At 40.2% G+C, this 14037-nt stretch overlaps 1 protein-coding gene across 2 annotated transcripts in view; it reads left to right on the forward strand.

Annotated features, from left to right (window-relative positions):
- Window positions 1-6102: 6102 nt before the first annotated feature.
- Window positions 6103-14037, forward strand: part of PPP4R3A (protein phosphatase 4 regulatory subunit 3A) — a 40612-nt gene continuing 32677 nt past the window's right edge. For both annotated transcript variants that reach the window (XM_053979313.1, XM_053979312.1), the window contains exon 1: window positions 6103-7182. In XM_053979313.1, coding sequence (XP_053835288.1) covers window positions 7041-7182 — 142 coding nt within the window. In that variant the 5' untranslated portion in view covers window positions 6103-7040. The remainder of the gene's footprint in view (window positions 7183-14037) is intronic.

Consider the following 14037-nt stretch of genomic DNA (forward strand, 5'->3'; position numbering starts at 1 on the left):
CATAACAATTTAGGTTGTTTTTCTAGGTAACAATAATAGCAAAACCTCCAGTTTTGCATTCGGTCTACTTAGCTTTGCTTTTAGCTAGAGAAGGGGTGCAAAGTGAGGACAGTGCACATTTCCCTCCCTAAATGCTTGGCCTCTGTTATTGCAGAGCTCATCCACAGAGCCTGATGTCAGGTTCTCACCTCTGCTTTGTTGGCTTCATATGCAAAATGGAAGACATTAGAACCAGCTAAGATAATTAGTACAGTAATCTCTCAAGTAATTGGATGTGCTCCCAACCTATTTATATTACTTAGTTGCAATTTGCACCACAACCATTCCTGTTCTGTGTAAGTCTTGAATTATTTGCATCTCTAAGACTATCATTGCCACAAACACTGAAGTGACTCATAAAATTTTATTTTAACATAGGAAAACCAAACATATTTGAATTGCTGTCAGTACAATGGCTGATTCTATATTACTTTCTTCAAAAAACTTACCTGCCTCCTGTTTTTTTCAGCTTTCTGACATATTTTTACATTTATTACACTTTATTACATAGAGACATATTGTCACTTTCACTAGCTTTTGTCCAGGAACCTGATCCTAAATTTACACTAGTCCATTTGTCCCAGGTGACTGCTCGAATTGAAGTACCAAGGTGCTGAGACTCTGTGTGTGTAAGGATGACAGTCCACCTACCTGTGTCCATGTGTTGCTGTCTTGTTCTGGCTCTGCCAATGTCCCTTCTCCATCCCTTTTGGCCTTTCTCCCTTTTTACTCTAAATCCACCTATGTAGTTCTTATTTACACAAACTGGAAACACCTTCAACAGTTCCCACACTCACCTCAGCATGTGTCTAAGGTAATGAGGAATTTATTTGAATGAGAGTATTTCAGCAGATAGTAATTTTGCAGGTGATTAGGTAGAGATATAATAGAAAAAATGAGGTATTTTTTAGCCTTATGGGTTTCTGATGGACTTTCAAAATTTCCTGGAAACAAAGTTATGATGTGGATCTCATACTTCCTGCCTCTCTGTCCATCACTTTCTCAAAAGACCAACAAATGTATGGGGCTAAGGGAAGCCTGTTGTAGTCTGAGCTATGGATGAAGTACTGGAAACCTTATTTAAAAAAAAAATAAATGGGAGCAAATGTTAGGAATAGGAAGTCTGCCATAGAAAAAGGAAAAAATAATTCGATAACTCTTACTAAAACTTTACAAACACAGTCAACAGGCAAAATAATACATGTAAAAACATAAATATGTACTGCATAGGGACAGCCAGCACAATTCGGATGTCTTGGAGTTCCCCTCACAGAAGGAGGGGAATTTTCACTGCTGGATGAATAAATGATGCAGGCACGATCTCTGCATCAGCAGTGCTTTGAAATTCTTCAGTCTGCTGATAATGAGGCCTACATATTTAGATAAAGAGTAGCATTTCCAGACAGGCATACAGGAATTCAAAACAAATACAGACTTTGCATGACTGTGCAGTTGCAGAGAACTCTTAAAAGGAAGCTCTGCTTGGAAGACAAGGGTCTTTTCAGTACTGTGAAAATTAAGATGACAATAGGAGGTTGAAAGAAAAGAGATGACATTTCTGTTGAGGGGATTCATATGCACATTATATAGGAGGAAGAGTCCCAGAATCTTAACTGCTGACCTTCACAGGCTCATGTTTGTGGTTCAGGTACAAGAACAGAGCTACTGCTTCTCAGGATCTGTGGCAGGATGTGAAAGTTGAGTGGCAGCATCTGAGACATGATTCAGAGGGTGTGGCTGCAAAAAAGTGCATGCTGCAGGAATCTGAGATTTTGGAGTGTGACAAATGGATCTGCAAAAAAATAAAGCTCTTCAGAGCAATTCCTTTAGACCTATTTCAATTTCTTAAAATTTGTTAACCATGAGGACACCAGAATTATAGAATGTGGCATTAAAGCTACTTTTATTCCTGATGTTACATTCTTCCACAGTGTGCTAGTTTACAATCCGTCCAAAAGGCATATTATAGGATCTTAGAGACACAGAACAGGATCAGAAATTTGTGTTGGGTTGCTTGTTTACTATGCAGCCTTGCTTCTTTCAGAGCTGCCTCACTATTTCTTCCCATAGATGTGACCCTGTGTTTGGCTGTATCTGAAGGGTCCTGTTAGAAGGTGTAGATCAGAGCACAACCAGGCCACAGCCTGACTGCCTGAGCTGCTCATCCATCAGGTCTTGAACAAACACTGTTTACAGCTCAAAATTTTAAGTGAAAGTGTCATTGCTTGCTTTAAATTACTAGGAAGCACTGATGAACTCACAGACATTGGTAAAGCTGGAATAAGCCAGAAGCAGCTGCCAGTAACCTTCCCAGCTGTCCCATTCTTTCTACATCAGCACCTTCAGGAATTGAACCTGTCTGTTTCTGACCATTATAGCCTTATCCATTTCTTGCCATTCTTCCAGGCTCTCTGAGTCATACACAGCTTTTATGACAGAGATTTTACATTGACTTTCTAAACATTAAAAGAAATCCTAAATACCATCAGTCCTACTCTTGATTTCCCACAATCATCTAGGATCATCTCCACAGATCAATAATTCCTTTTGAGCTATACCAGTCACCTCAAATCTGACCTATGTAATGTGAGCTTTCTTCACAGAATACAATTTTAACTTTCCAGAAAAATACCTGAGAACTATACATGTATATTATATCTGCACCATTACCCTTATGAGCAACATTGTAATTTAACAATGAATTAAACATTTTTCTTCCTAAAGCCTCATCAGCTTCTACTGCTATAATATATATACTATTATATATAGTATATAGTATATATATACTATATATATATATATACACACACTATAGTATATAGCAATATACTATACTATAATATATAATATATACTGCTTGTAATTCTTTATTGCATTCTGTGTGGGCATTTATTGTCTGTGACTGATGTTAGATAAATCAGTCTACTGTTATCTGGATTCTCACTTGTCCAATTTGAATATTAATAATCAGTCTTCATGTCTTCCAGAATTTCTGCAATAACTTAAGCTTTATTAAAAGTTAATAAGGTTTCACACTTCCTGAGAACACACACGCAAACCTCTTTAGGACTCTCAAATTCAAGTTTTTTAGGACTTGTACACTTGAATATGTTTCTCTCTAAGAAAAGTTGTTTAATATCCTTCTAAATAATGACCAGGAAAACACTTAGTCATCATTATATGATACAAATATATTGCACATTCTTTCAAGTATAAAACAAATTTATTTATTAAACAATTCAATTTTTTTGGTATCAATATCAACATTTTAAAAATCGTGATATAATAGGCCTATAATAGTATTAAGATTTAGCAAACATAAGCTGTTCCTAACACTACCAACCATGCAAATTTCTTGACATCCTTATCCATTTTTTCTGTGCTTCATAACTTGTAATGATTGCTAGGTTTGCTTTTTTGTCTACTGTATGTATTTATTTTAAACTGCTGTGTTTGCTTCCCCATTAAACTAGAAACATATTTTTTCTGAATCTCCCCTCTTCTTGATCACAATATTCTGACTCCTTTACAGACATCTTCTTTATAGCCTCCCTCTATTATGATAATTTTTTTCCATTTAATTTTTTCTTTGCACTCAGTCATTCATTTTCCACAGGTTTTTGGGGCACAAGTCAGAATACATGCCTTGGGAACAAGAAGACATAGAGGGTGTCCATGTGTGTGTAGTATGGATTGTAACCTTGTTTGCACATACTGAGTATAGCCAGATCTATATACTCAGGCAAGCACAGATTTTCTAGCAATAATCTTCACCGTAATAAAGTCTGAAGTTGTTAGTTTCCCTAACATTTTTTTTTTTGTTCAGAAAATAGTTAGCTAGGAGTTTTAGGAGCTCTAATAATGCCTTAGTACATAGGACCAAATTTATATGTGTGACCTGAAGTTCTTCACAATAACAATGCAATTTCCTTTCCCAAAATTATTACTAGACACTGAAAGAAAAATTATCTTGTTCTTTAGTCTTGACTGCTATGCAAGAAAGTTGCTCTCTATGATAAACCCAGTTTAGGCTTATTCCTATTGCGTTGATCTATGTATAGTTACTTCCCTAGAAATATGAAAGTTTAAAATGGTATTCAACACTACATCTCATCATTTATTACTCAGTTCCTGATGGGCAAAAGTTTCTGCCAGGGCTAGGTCCTTTATTATTTACAGGAACTAAAGGGGCCTAAACCTTTTAACTCAGTTAATAACAGCCTCTCCTGATGCATGAAGATATTTCCTTCTGAACACAGACTTTCAAACCAGTAGAAATGGAGAGAAGGAATTGAGGTGTGACCTGACAGACTTGCTTTATAACTCATTACTCCAAGAAAAATAAACAGAATGTTTCTTTCTTTCCCATCTACTTTCTAGCATGGCAAGTTGCTCTCAATGCCCAGCCCTTTTTTCTGAAATGACTGGGGTAGAAATGTTTGGGAAAAAAAAAAACAAACCCTTGCCAAATATAATGAGAACTGGGTTAAAACCTGACAAGTAGGCACTATTGTTGGATCAAGCATTGTTCGGTTGTTCAAGATAACACAAGGCCCATTAAAAGAAGCTGAGCCCAAAATTTTCATATAGCAAACTATAATCTGATTAAGTTCTTGTTTTCAATTCACAAAAAAAAAAAAAAAAAAAAAAAAAAAAAAAAAAAAAAAAAAAAAGCCTGCAGTGAGCAGTGTGGTCTTTACTTAATCTGATGGCCACAAGAGGGTACAATGTGTAAATGGTACGTGAATATAACGGTCCTACAGAGTTTTCTCTAAGTGACATCAGTCTTTTCTGAAGTCACAAAAATCCATCTCCAGGCTGGCCCAAGGGAAATTTTGGCATAGCACATGCCCAGAAACAACTCTGCGAGAGCTGCCCAGGAACAGCCCCTCAAGACCTGCCCAGGCCACCGAGTGAAGGCAGCGGGCATCTTCCTGTGCACACGGTGTGTGGTGGCTCCCCTTCAGCCAGGCCCACAATCCACAGCTCCCGGACCTCTGAATCTCTTCAAACCTGTCGCTGCTTTAGCCAAGAACACCGTGCTGAGAACAAGCAGCACAACATGCTTTCAGCGATGTCCTAGGCACCCAAACAACACTCTCGAAGGCTCTTGTATTCTTAACCAGCCCTTGGGCATCAGAGCAAAGGCCAAACGGCTTTGTCTGGGCACATCAGGAATCGCAGAATATTCTGATTTGGAAGGCACACATCAGGATCACCAAATCCACCCCCTGGCCCTGCACAGGACACCCCAAGAGTCCCAGCATGTGCCTGAGAGCATTGTCCAAACTCTTGAACTCTGTCAGGCTGCTGCTGTGATCCTGGGAGCTTCTTCGGGAAGCTGCCTGTCAATCCTGCAACCACTGTCTTTGCACAGGGCAAACAAAATAGAAGATGGACAAAGGAAAACAGGGCTTGACCAGAGGATTCCTTGTGATGCATAATTAATCCTGGTGAAAGCTGCAAATGTGTGGTTTTGGCTCAAACCACCCTCCATACAACTCACTTTGATAAACGAGTATCAGGAGTTGTTCAAAGGCATAAAATAACAGAGTACATATTGCAGTGAGCTCCCACGTACACTGAGTATCTAGAATGTACTGTGAAATGGACTCTTCTGCAGTGGTGCTGCTGGGGTCCCAAATGCACCAGCGTTTTTACATATTTTAGGGAAATCTGTCAAACATATGCTCAGATATTGGCAGCAGCGGCCAAGCCTCGACAGCTTCTGATACTGGAATTCTTTGATCCCATCTATGACTGCGGAGATCGTTTAACTTTGGGATCACTCGGCAAGGTGTGACAGAAGGAGGGAAAAAAAAAAAAAAAAAAAAAAGGATAAGAAAACCTCAAAGCCGGGGTCCGCCGGCGCCGGCCCCGCGGTAACGGCGCGGCCACAGCCGCACGCGCGTCCCCCGCGCGGTGCCGCTGGCCCTTTAAATGCCGGCGGGCGGCCCGTGCCGCCGCTGGCTGGGAGACCCCGCGCCTCCAGTGAGAGGTGAAACCAAGATGGCGGCCGCGCAGTGACTGAGGCGGAGCCGGGGCCGGAGGGAGCCGGGCCGCACCAGCCGCTGCCGATCGCCCCCTCCCTCCGCAGGGCACAGCGTTTCTCTGCCGGCCGGGCCGCCGAACGCCTGGAAGCGCAGCCACGTCGCAAGGCGCGCTGGGGAGTCGGGACTGAGCCGCCGCAGCACCGGGAGGAGGAGGAGGAGGAGGAAGAAGAACATGGCGGCGGAGTCGGGCTGGGAGTGAAGCCGCCGCCTGCGACCGGAACCCATGGGGAAGACGGGGCGCTGAGCTCGGCCGGCCGTTCACCCTGTCCCTGGACGGGCAGTGTCCGCAGGCCCCGGGCAGCCCGGGCGGGAAGGAGGGCGGCTCCTTGGAGCCCCGCGCTGACGGACGGCGAGCGAGGGGCTTCGGGCCTGGGCAGCTGCTGCACAATAGAGCCGGGCTACAGGCCGGGGCGAGCGGCCCCTCTCCCGCCTGCCTCCCTTCCTCTGATTCCCTCCGGCCTCACCAGCTTCCCCCCTGTTTTCCTCGGCAGGGCTCCGGCTTCCAGGAACGCCTGCTCCTGTCACGCTGGGCCGGCTGCAGTCCGCCGCCGCTTCCACTACCGTGGATCCCCTTTTCCTCCGGGATCCCTTCTTCGCCGCCTCTCCTGCCTGCCCTTCGCCCGGCAAAGAGCCTCTCTCCTCTCTGCGGCTCTCCCTCCCTAGGCTTACTCGCCTTTTGTGCAGCGTCTGACTGTACCTGAAGAAGCAGCTCCCCTTTTTACATCTTCACCTCTTGGTTCTCCCTCTTCCCCAATCCTCTGTTACCCTCGATAATGAGGATCCCGTTGGGGCACTGAAGAGGAGTAAGAGCTTGCTTGGCGTGCCCGTGTGGGGCTGCTGCCTTCCTTTCCGCTCCCCTCCCCTGAGGGGGGCCTGGCCCCCGACCAGCCTTCTGCTCCTCCAGCGATTGCCAGCCAGAGTGGTGGCTGCGGTGTGGCAGGCGGCAGGATGACGGACACCCGGCGGAGGGTGAAGGTTTACACGCTAAATGAGGACCGCCAGTGGGATGATCGAGGCACAGGGCATGTGTCCTCTTGCTACGTGGAGAGGCTCAAGGGCATGTCCCTGCTAGTCAGGGCAGAAAGTGATGGTAAGTGTGTACGGCTGAAGAAGGTACAGTCTTTCCTCGTCCTGCCCAGGAAAGGAACTGGGTGTAGCTTTGTGTTTGTAGCGTTAATGTTTTGCTGCATAATTCAAATGGTATTCCTAAAAGCAAGTAGGCACTAAACAGGGTTCGTTCGTGCTAGGCCAAGTGAAAGAAACAGAAGATTGCCATCAAGTGCAAGCATCGTAGGCACTTAGTGAATACACAGTGTTGCATGCAAAATGCGTTCGAGTCTCGTTGTAAATCTTGCATGGGTTTGGATATCTACTGGTCTGGTTTCAAAACTGATCACTGGATCTTTCTGGAAGCAATCACCTGATGAAAGTTGTTCAAAACTTAGATCTTGGTTTTTAGTATTTGTTTTTAGAAGATCGTTGGATGGCTAACACTCAGAATTCTGTTTCCACCTGCCCTTTTCTTTGGTAGCTTTTAGAATTATGTAAGACATTCTAACAGCTATCAACGGTTTTCAAAGTACAGTTATGGTAGTAAAGACAATACAATGGACAGAACAGCATTTTCAGAGATGCCCTTTTTTTTAATGGAATGGGACTACTCAGCCATTCAGCAGTTCTGGGTCTTCCTGAAAATAAATTTAAAATTATGGATTATCAACTTATTTTACGGTTTCTGGCAGCATATGTCAGGAGTATATGTTAAGTAGTAGTATCTAGCCCTGTAGCTACATGTTTAGGCTAGTCTTGACTGTTGGTCAAGTGAGTTCATGACTGCTGTGACCAGAGATTTTAAAATGTGTACTTCGCAGTATCAGGCTTGTACCATTTTGCTTTTAAAGTCTGTCAGTGCATGACTTACTTCTTCATTAGATGTATAACTACTGTATTTAGTGACTTGTAGATCTAGTTGTAGCTTTTGACTGTCAACAGACCTTATAATTTTATTTATTAAGCTTTTTTATTGTAGGAAGTAGGATGAAAAGCTTGAGAATCATTAATCCTTACTTTTTGGGAAAGTTCTGATAAACTGTACAATATGTAATCCCTACAGCAAAGATCAAAAACTGATATGGAAGAATCAGTCATCTAAGCAGGATTTTGGTAATTGAGTTTCTGATAAGCTCTCAGAGAGATCTTGTAGATTTTTGATTATACTTTAAAAGGTTAAACTAACACCTGATTTTTATTTATTTTACAGTAAGGAAGATACATTTAAATCTTGAGCAGCTTCATACTGCAAGAGAAAGCATTCAAAATGGAAGTAGATTTAGTTTAATTTCAATATGAGGAAGAAATTAAAAAAAATTATCACTAATTTTTTTGGCTAATTTTTACAGTATGTTTTGTTGTAGATACTGTCCTGGCTGTTGGGGGCATGTTTAAAAACTGTTGTCTCCTATATAGTAAAAATTTTCTGTTTTTTAAAAAAAGACCTGCAGTTCCTAACCTCCTTGTGAAGAAAGAGCTCATTTGAACTAAAATCCATTTATTAACTTTCAGTGGGACATGTGTGCTTCAGACTCATTAGAACCTGAGTTGGACTGTTGGTGCCAGCTCATTTGTAAATAAATGAACGTCTGTAAGAGGGAAGATACAAACTGGTATTAAAAACTAAAGTTAAGTCATTGCTTTATATTGCACTGCTAAGATACTCTAATCAAAGCAGGAAATGTCTCAAACTTATCAATTGCACCAAATACACAGATGTTATTTGGTAAGATATACACTTTAGACCCCTCTCTACTGCATACTTCAAAGTATTGAATAATACAGTTAAAATTCTTAATATAGTATGTAGTATCAGTCCTGGGTAAATGTGCACTCTATTAATAGGCTAGTTAGTTTTTCTAACTTGCTTGTGTAGACACCTCATAAAATTTGATTTATATTTTGTTTACTCCCACTGTCTGTTTTTAGTGGGCTAATTTTGAAGGCAGACAGTAATTTCTACATGTGAGCAAATGATTTGGAAAAAGGTAATGCCATACCTGTGTTTTATACACTGCGCAATTTGTCTTTCCTTGCATGCTTTTTTAACTAAATGAAATAGTTGACTGTGACTTTAACTTTTTCCCAGTTAACAAAGACATACAAGTAGTATGAACTGAGTAGCAAAACTGACCTATACACCATTTGTCTCCATGTTTCCATTGCATTCTTGTGTTGTCTGTCTTTGTCAGCTCCTCCTCTTTGCACAATGAAACTTCTTCCTTCCTGCATTTCTAAACCAGCTTTTTCTAGCCTTTGAGCTGAGATTCATCCTGTGCACACTGGCATATTCTTACTGATTTACTCCAGGAAGCTGACAGAAAACCTCGGGATCTGCCTGAAGGTGAAGGCTCTATTTCCTGAGTAGGGGAGGTCCTGGGGATATGAGCAGTAGTTCCTTATGTTTGTGGGAAATTCCCACTCCTGTTAAAGGGCCAGTTTGGCTATGCACAGATCAACAGCAGAATTACCAGTGGTTTCTTTGGCTGACCATGTGGGCTAGCACATGGTTCAGGAGTATTTGGATTTTGCAGCTGTGTCTTGGTGTAGTAGGCTGCTTTACAAGTGGTTGAGATTTTATTGCACAGTCAGGCTGTTCAGATAAGGGAAGTGTAATCAGTGTGCCACATCCAGTGTAAGCTGTCCTTTGGAATTGGAGGAATAAGAACTGAGTAAAAGGAGTTTTTATCTGTAAGGAGTTTTTATCTGTAGGAGTGTTTTTTTTTTTAACTTGTGCTGGTGTTTAACACCATCATAAAAGAAAATCATTTAGAGTAGATGAGTAGTTGTGTTGCTAGCTGCATGTCTAATGTTGTCAAGCACTAAATTGTTAAGAGTCATTGCAGACAACCTGGAATAATCAATTCTAGAACAGAAATACCATAAACTGCTTTCATATCAGGTATATTATGCTTTGAAGCATGAAATTGTAATTTTTTTACACTACAATAGCTATTCACTTTTTAAATAAAACCCTGAAAAGTTACTCTGTGTGATTCCTAGTTGTAATGTAGTCTACTTGAATTGCAGCAGGGCAAGAGTGAAATATTTTCTTACAAATTATCACCTACCGTGTGAGTCTGTGTGTAATCAGAAGCCTTTGATTTCTTACGTGTTTCTGACATGGTATTTAGGCTGCTGTGGCCTACCTTATTCTTAAAATGTCTTTGTGCTTCTTGGGGTTTACTGCATGGTTTCAGATCACTTTGTTTTTGTTCTGAGCCCAGATGACTGAAGTGATCGTTTCTGTTCAAGTAATTTGTGTTAATTTGAAAGCTTAAACCTTTAATTAAAACTTACTCATCTTGTATCTAAACTTTTTGACAAGTGAAAGTTAACCCCTCCATTGCAGGCCATATTTGTGAGCTCCATTTTAGGAACTCTCATAATTTTCATTCAGAAGTTGTGGTTTGCTGCTTCTGAAGTCTGTATGTTAACGACTTCTGCCACAGGGCAAGCACCTATCTTTGCTGTTTCTGTAATGCAGGTATCAGTAAATGTGTACAACTAGCAGGCTTAGAGAAAACTTGGCTTACGTTTTTTTTACCTTGTTCAAACTCAAGGAACTGATTTTATTGGCTTGTTTTTAGGTAAACAACACAGTATTTATCTTAGATCAAAATAAAAAACAGCATGGGGGAAGATGACTTGGGGGGTTTTTGTTTCTTTTCTCCTGGTTCTCCCCTTTCCTTAATATTTCGGTTTGGCCCTCCAGAAGTGTCTTAGACTCAGGAATATTCTCTTGAAATTGTAGAGCACTTTCTTGGACCTCAGTTTCTTGAGTTTCTGAGGATTAGTTTCTGTGATTGGGTTGCAGCAGAACTAATTGCAGAACTTAAACCTCTGTGTGCATCTTGCAAGAAACAGATCTTGAATTGAAACTTTCATTTAAATGTAAACATGTTTATACTGGTGAGGGGTAATGAGCAGCACTTTTTCTTTTCTGCTTTTGAGGAAGGCTCCATGTAACATGGTGGGAGAGCAGCAGTGTGCCAGATTAACTGGTCTCTTCCATATGCATATTTGTAAACAAAGCTGCAAATTTGCTGTTCAAGACTGTTGAACTGGGATAGCTGATGTCTCCAAATATAATTGAAAATAGCATCGAATATCTGTATGTAATCTCTTTTGAGCAAGTCTTTCCCTCTACCCACATTCCTTCTGCACCACAGAATGGTGTTTTCTACTAACAAAACCCCCAGCTGTGCTGTTCTGCATTACAGTGAGAGGTAATAGAATTCTACAAGTCAGTTTTCTTTTTTATAGGTGGTTTCAGATATTATTTTTTGGCTCCAGTGTTTTTCAGTTACCTTTACAAATTCATTCAAGGCTGTAATTAAAAAAAATAACTAGATCTGCATAATCTTGGAGCATTTGCTGAAAACATTAAGGTGAGTTTTCAGCTCTTAAAAACATTAAGGTGAGTTTTCAGCTCTTACCTAACTTTAAATAGTGTCATTGGGTCAAAGAAGATGAAATTTTGTTGGTGTATTTTTATGAAGTAGACTAGATAGTCGTAAGATTTTCTAGGATAGTACCAATGAAAAAGTACCTACATGGAAAGTAATGCTTATGAGAAAAGCATCTCAAACAAGTGATAATGACTTTGAATGGAAGTTTATTTGTGGTGTGTTATATTTCTGTAACCTTTTTTCTAAAGAATATATCTGTGTTTCAGATATCTGTTACTGCTGCCTGGTTTCCACATGCAAGTAACAAAGACTTAACATTGCCTCATACCAGGAAGGGGCCTGATCCTGTAAAATTTAGTATATAAAATAAACTCACTGAACTAACTAGTAGATTAGTCACTGATCTTTGACTTGTTGAATAATTTTTGGGGAATTTATTGCACAGACGGAGCATCATATTCTCCAGAAGGATAGATTTGGGACAGTTATTAGTTATAGAGCACAATTTATCTTTCAGTATGTTTCTATCTCCAGATCAATATTTTTCTTGTTATTGTCCAAAATGGTGAGGAATAAGTTGAATCATGTGGTAGTGAGAAACAATTCAAGCCTTAAAAAGCTTGATTTGTCTTTCCTGCAAGCATCAGGTTTTGTAGGGAAGAAGAAATGCTCTTTTTTGATAAGTCTAGTAAAGAAGTCATTCTCTGTTGTCTGCTTCTAGCATGGAAGATTAAGTGTCTGCATTCAATTGTTTTCAATTTTTTAAATAGTATTTTGTCAAACATGACATTTAAGTTATGTATGATAGTCTTCTAATGTTGAGATTTACATGTCTGTATGTCTGTGTTCAGCCATTAAAATATGATGTTGAAATTATCAACTACTTTTGATTCCTAGAAGATTCTAGTTCATACTTGCTGATATTAAATATTTCTAGACAGTAAAGACTTTCCAGAAGTTTGTCTGCCAATTTAATAACACAAATAATATTCCAAATCTTCATGTAGTAGAAACTGGGATTTGGAAAGCATGGCTGACTCTGCGTATCTGATGATTGTAAAAAGGAAATGCTCAGTTTAGATGTTCTTTAGGCATAGTCTAAATTCAAAGCTTGAGTCTATGGCCAAAGTATGAGCAATGTATTGGATTCATCTGTAAACCTCATCTTAGATGTTTTTCTTCTCTGTCCTGCTCTATGGTTTGTGATTATTTTTTTCTTTAATTATGCACTTACTCTTAAGCAGATAAGCTGCTTTGGTAATGCAGAGCTGATGTGTGTCAGAAAACTGAAAAAAACTCAAAAAACCCTGAATAGTATATTTGGGCTTGAGGCAAAAGAGCTTTTTCTATGTGTCTTGTTTTCCCTTGAGGAGTATTTATTTCAGATTTGTTGTTGAATTGTATTGAGTTTGTAAGCAGCTTTTACTCCAAGAGCAGTTGAGACAGGGTGATAGCTTCTCAAGCCAACTTCATTAGTGAAAGCTGCCTCCTGCAGAGCAACAGACTTAGAAATTGGGAACAAGCAGCCTTCACAGGTACATTAATTTAAAAAAAAATATTTAATTGTATCTGATGATCACATACATAGTAAGCTAGTGGATATAAAAATCATTAGTAAAGCTTCTAAATTCATCAAGTAGTAACCTTTCTTATCAGGCAACAGAATGTTCTGATATTTCTGTAATTCTTTAATGATACCCCACTCTTACAGCAGGTGAAGTTCTGTGATCTGATTCTTCAGTCTCTTGCCTCACATCCCCCAGCCTAACATCTTCATCAGTATCAGACAGGGGGATCGAGTGCACCCTCAGCAGTTTTGCAGGTGGCACCAAGCTGGATGGTGTGGTGCCTGAGGGACGGGATACTGTCCACATGGACCTGCACAAGGCTGAGAAGTGGGCCCTTGTGAACCTCAGGAGGTGCAAGGTGCTGCACCTGGGTCAGAGCAGCTCCTGGTATCAGTCCAGGCTAGGGAGTGAACAGATGGAGAGCAGCCCATATTTTAGTAATACATTTGCTTTAGAACTATAGTGATGAAACTGAGAAGTTAACACTTTAAGAAAAGTTTGGACACTTCTTAAAGCCTAAATTTAACCAGGTAAGTAAATGGAGAAATGCCCCTTTAAAGGGATGCTTGCAGCTGTATGTCTTAATTATATGATTGACAGTACAAGTTAATTTATCAGTATTTCTTTGTGAAGCTGAGTGAAGCTCTGCAGGTAGGTAAATTTAAGTCATGCACTGGCGTTAGTACAGCTGAGTAGCAAGGTGGATGAGGGAAGTGATTGGTCCAAGAATAAAATCAGTTTTAAAAATTGTTTTTGCATAGATCAGCGCTTCAGGTTGTTTAAATTTGACACAACAATGCTAACATGCAAAAGGAAGGGAAAGAAGACACAGACATGAGAATGGAGTTGCTGTTCTGTGTCATATCAGTAAAACCTGCTGTGAAACCATTGTTCTGAGTTCCTGTGAAGTTTTCT

Source organism: Vidua macroura, chromosome 6 (assembly GCF_024509145.1).
Source record: "Vidua macroura isolate BioBank_ID:100142 chromosome 6, ASM2450914v1, whole genome shotgun sequence".
NCBI classification, from domain to species: Eukaryota; Metazoa; Chordata; class Aves; order Passeriformes; family Viduidae; genus Vidua; species Vidua macroura.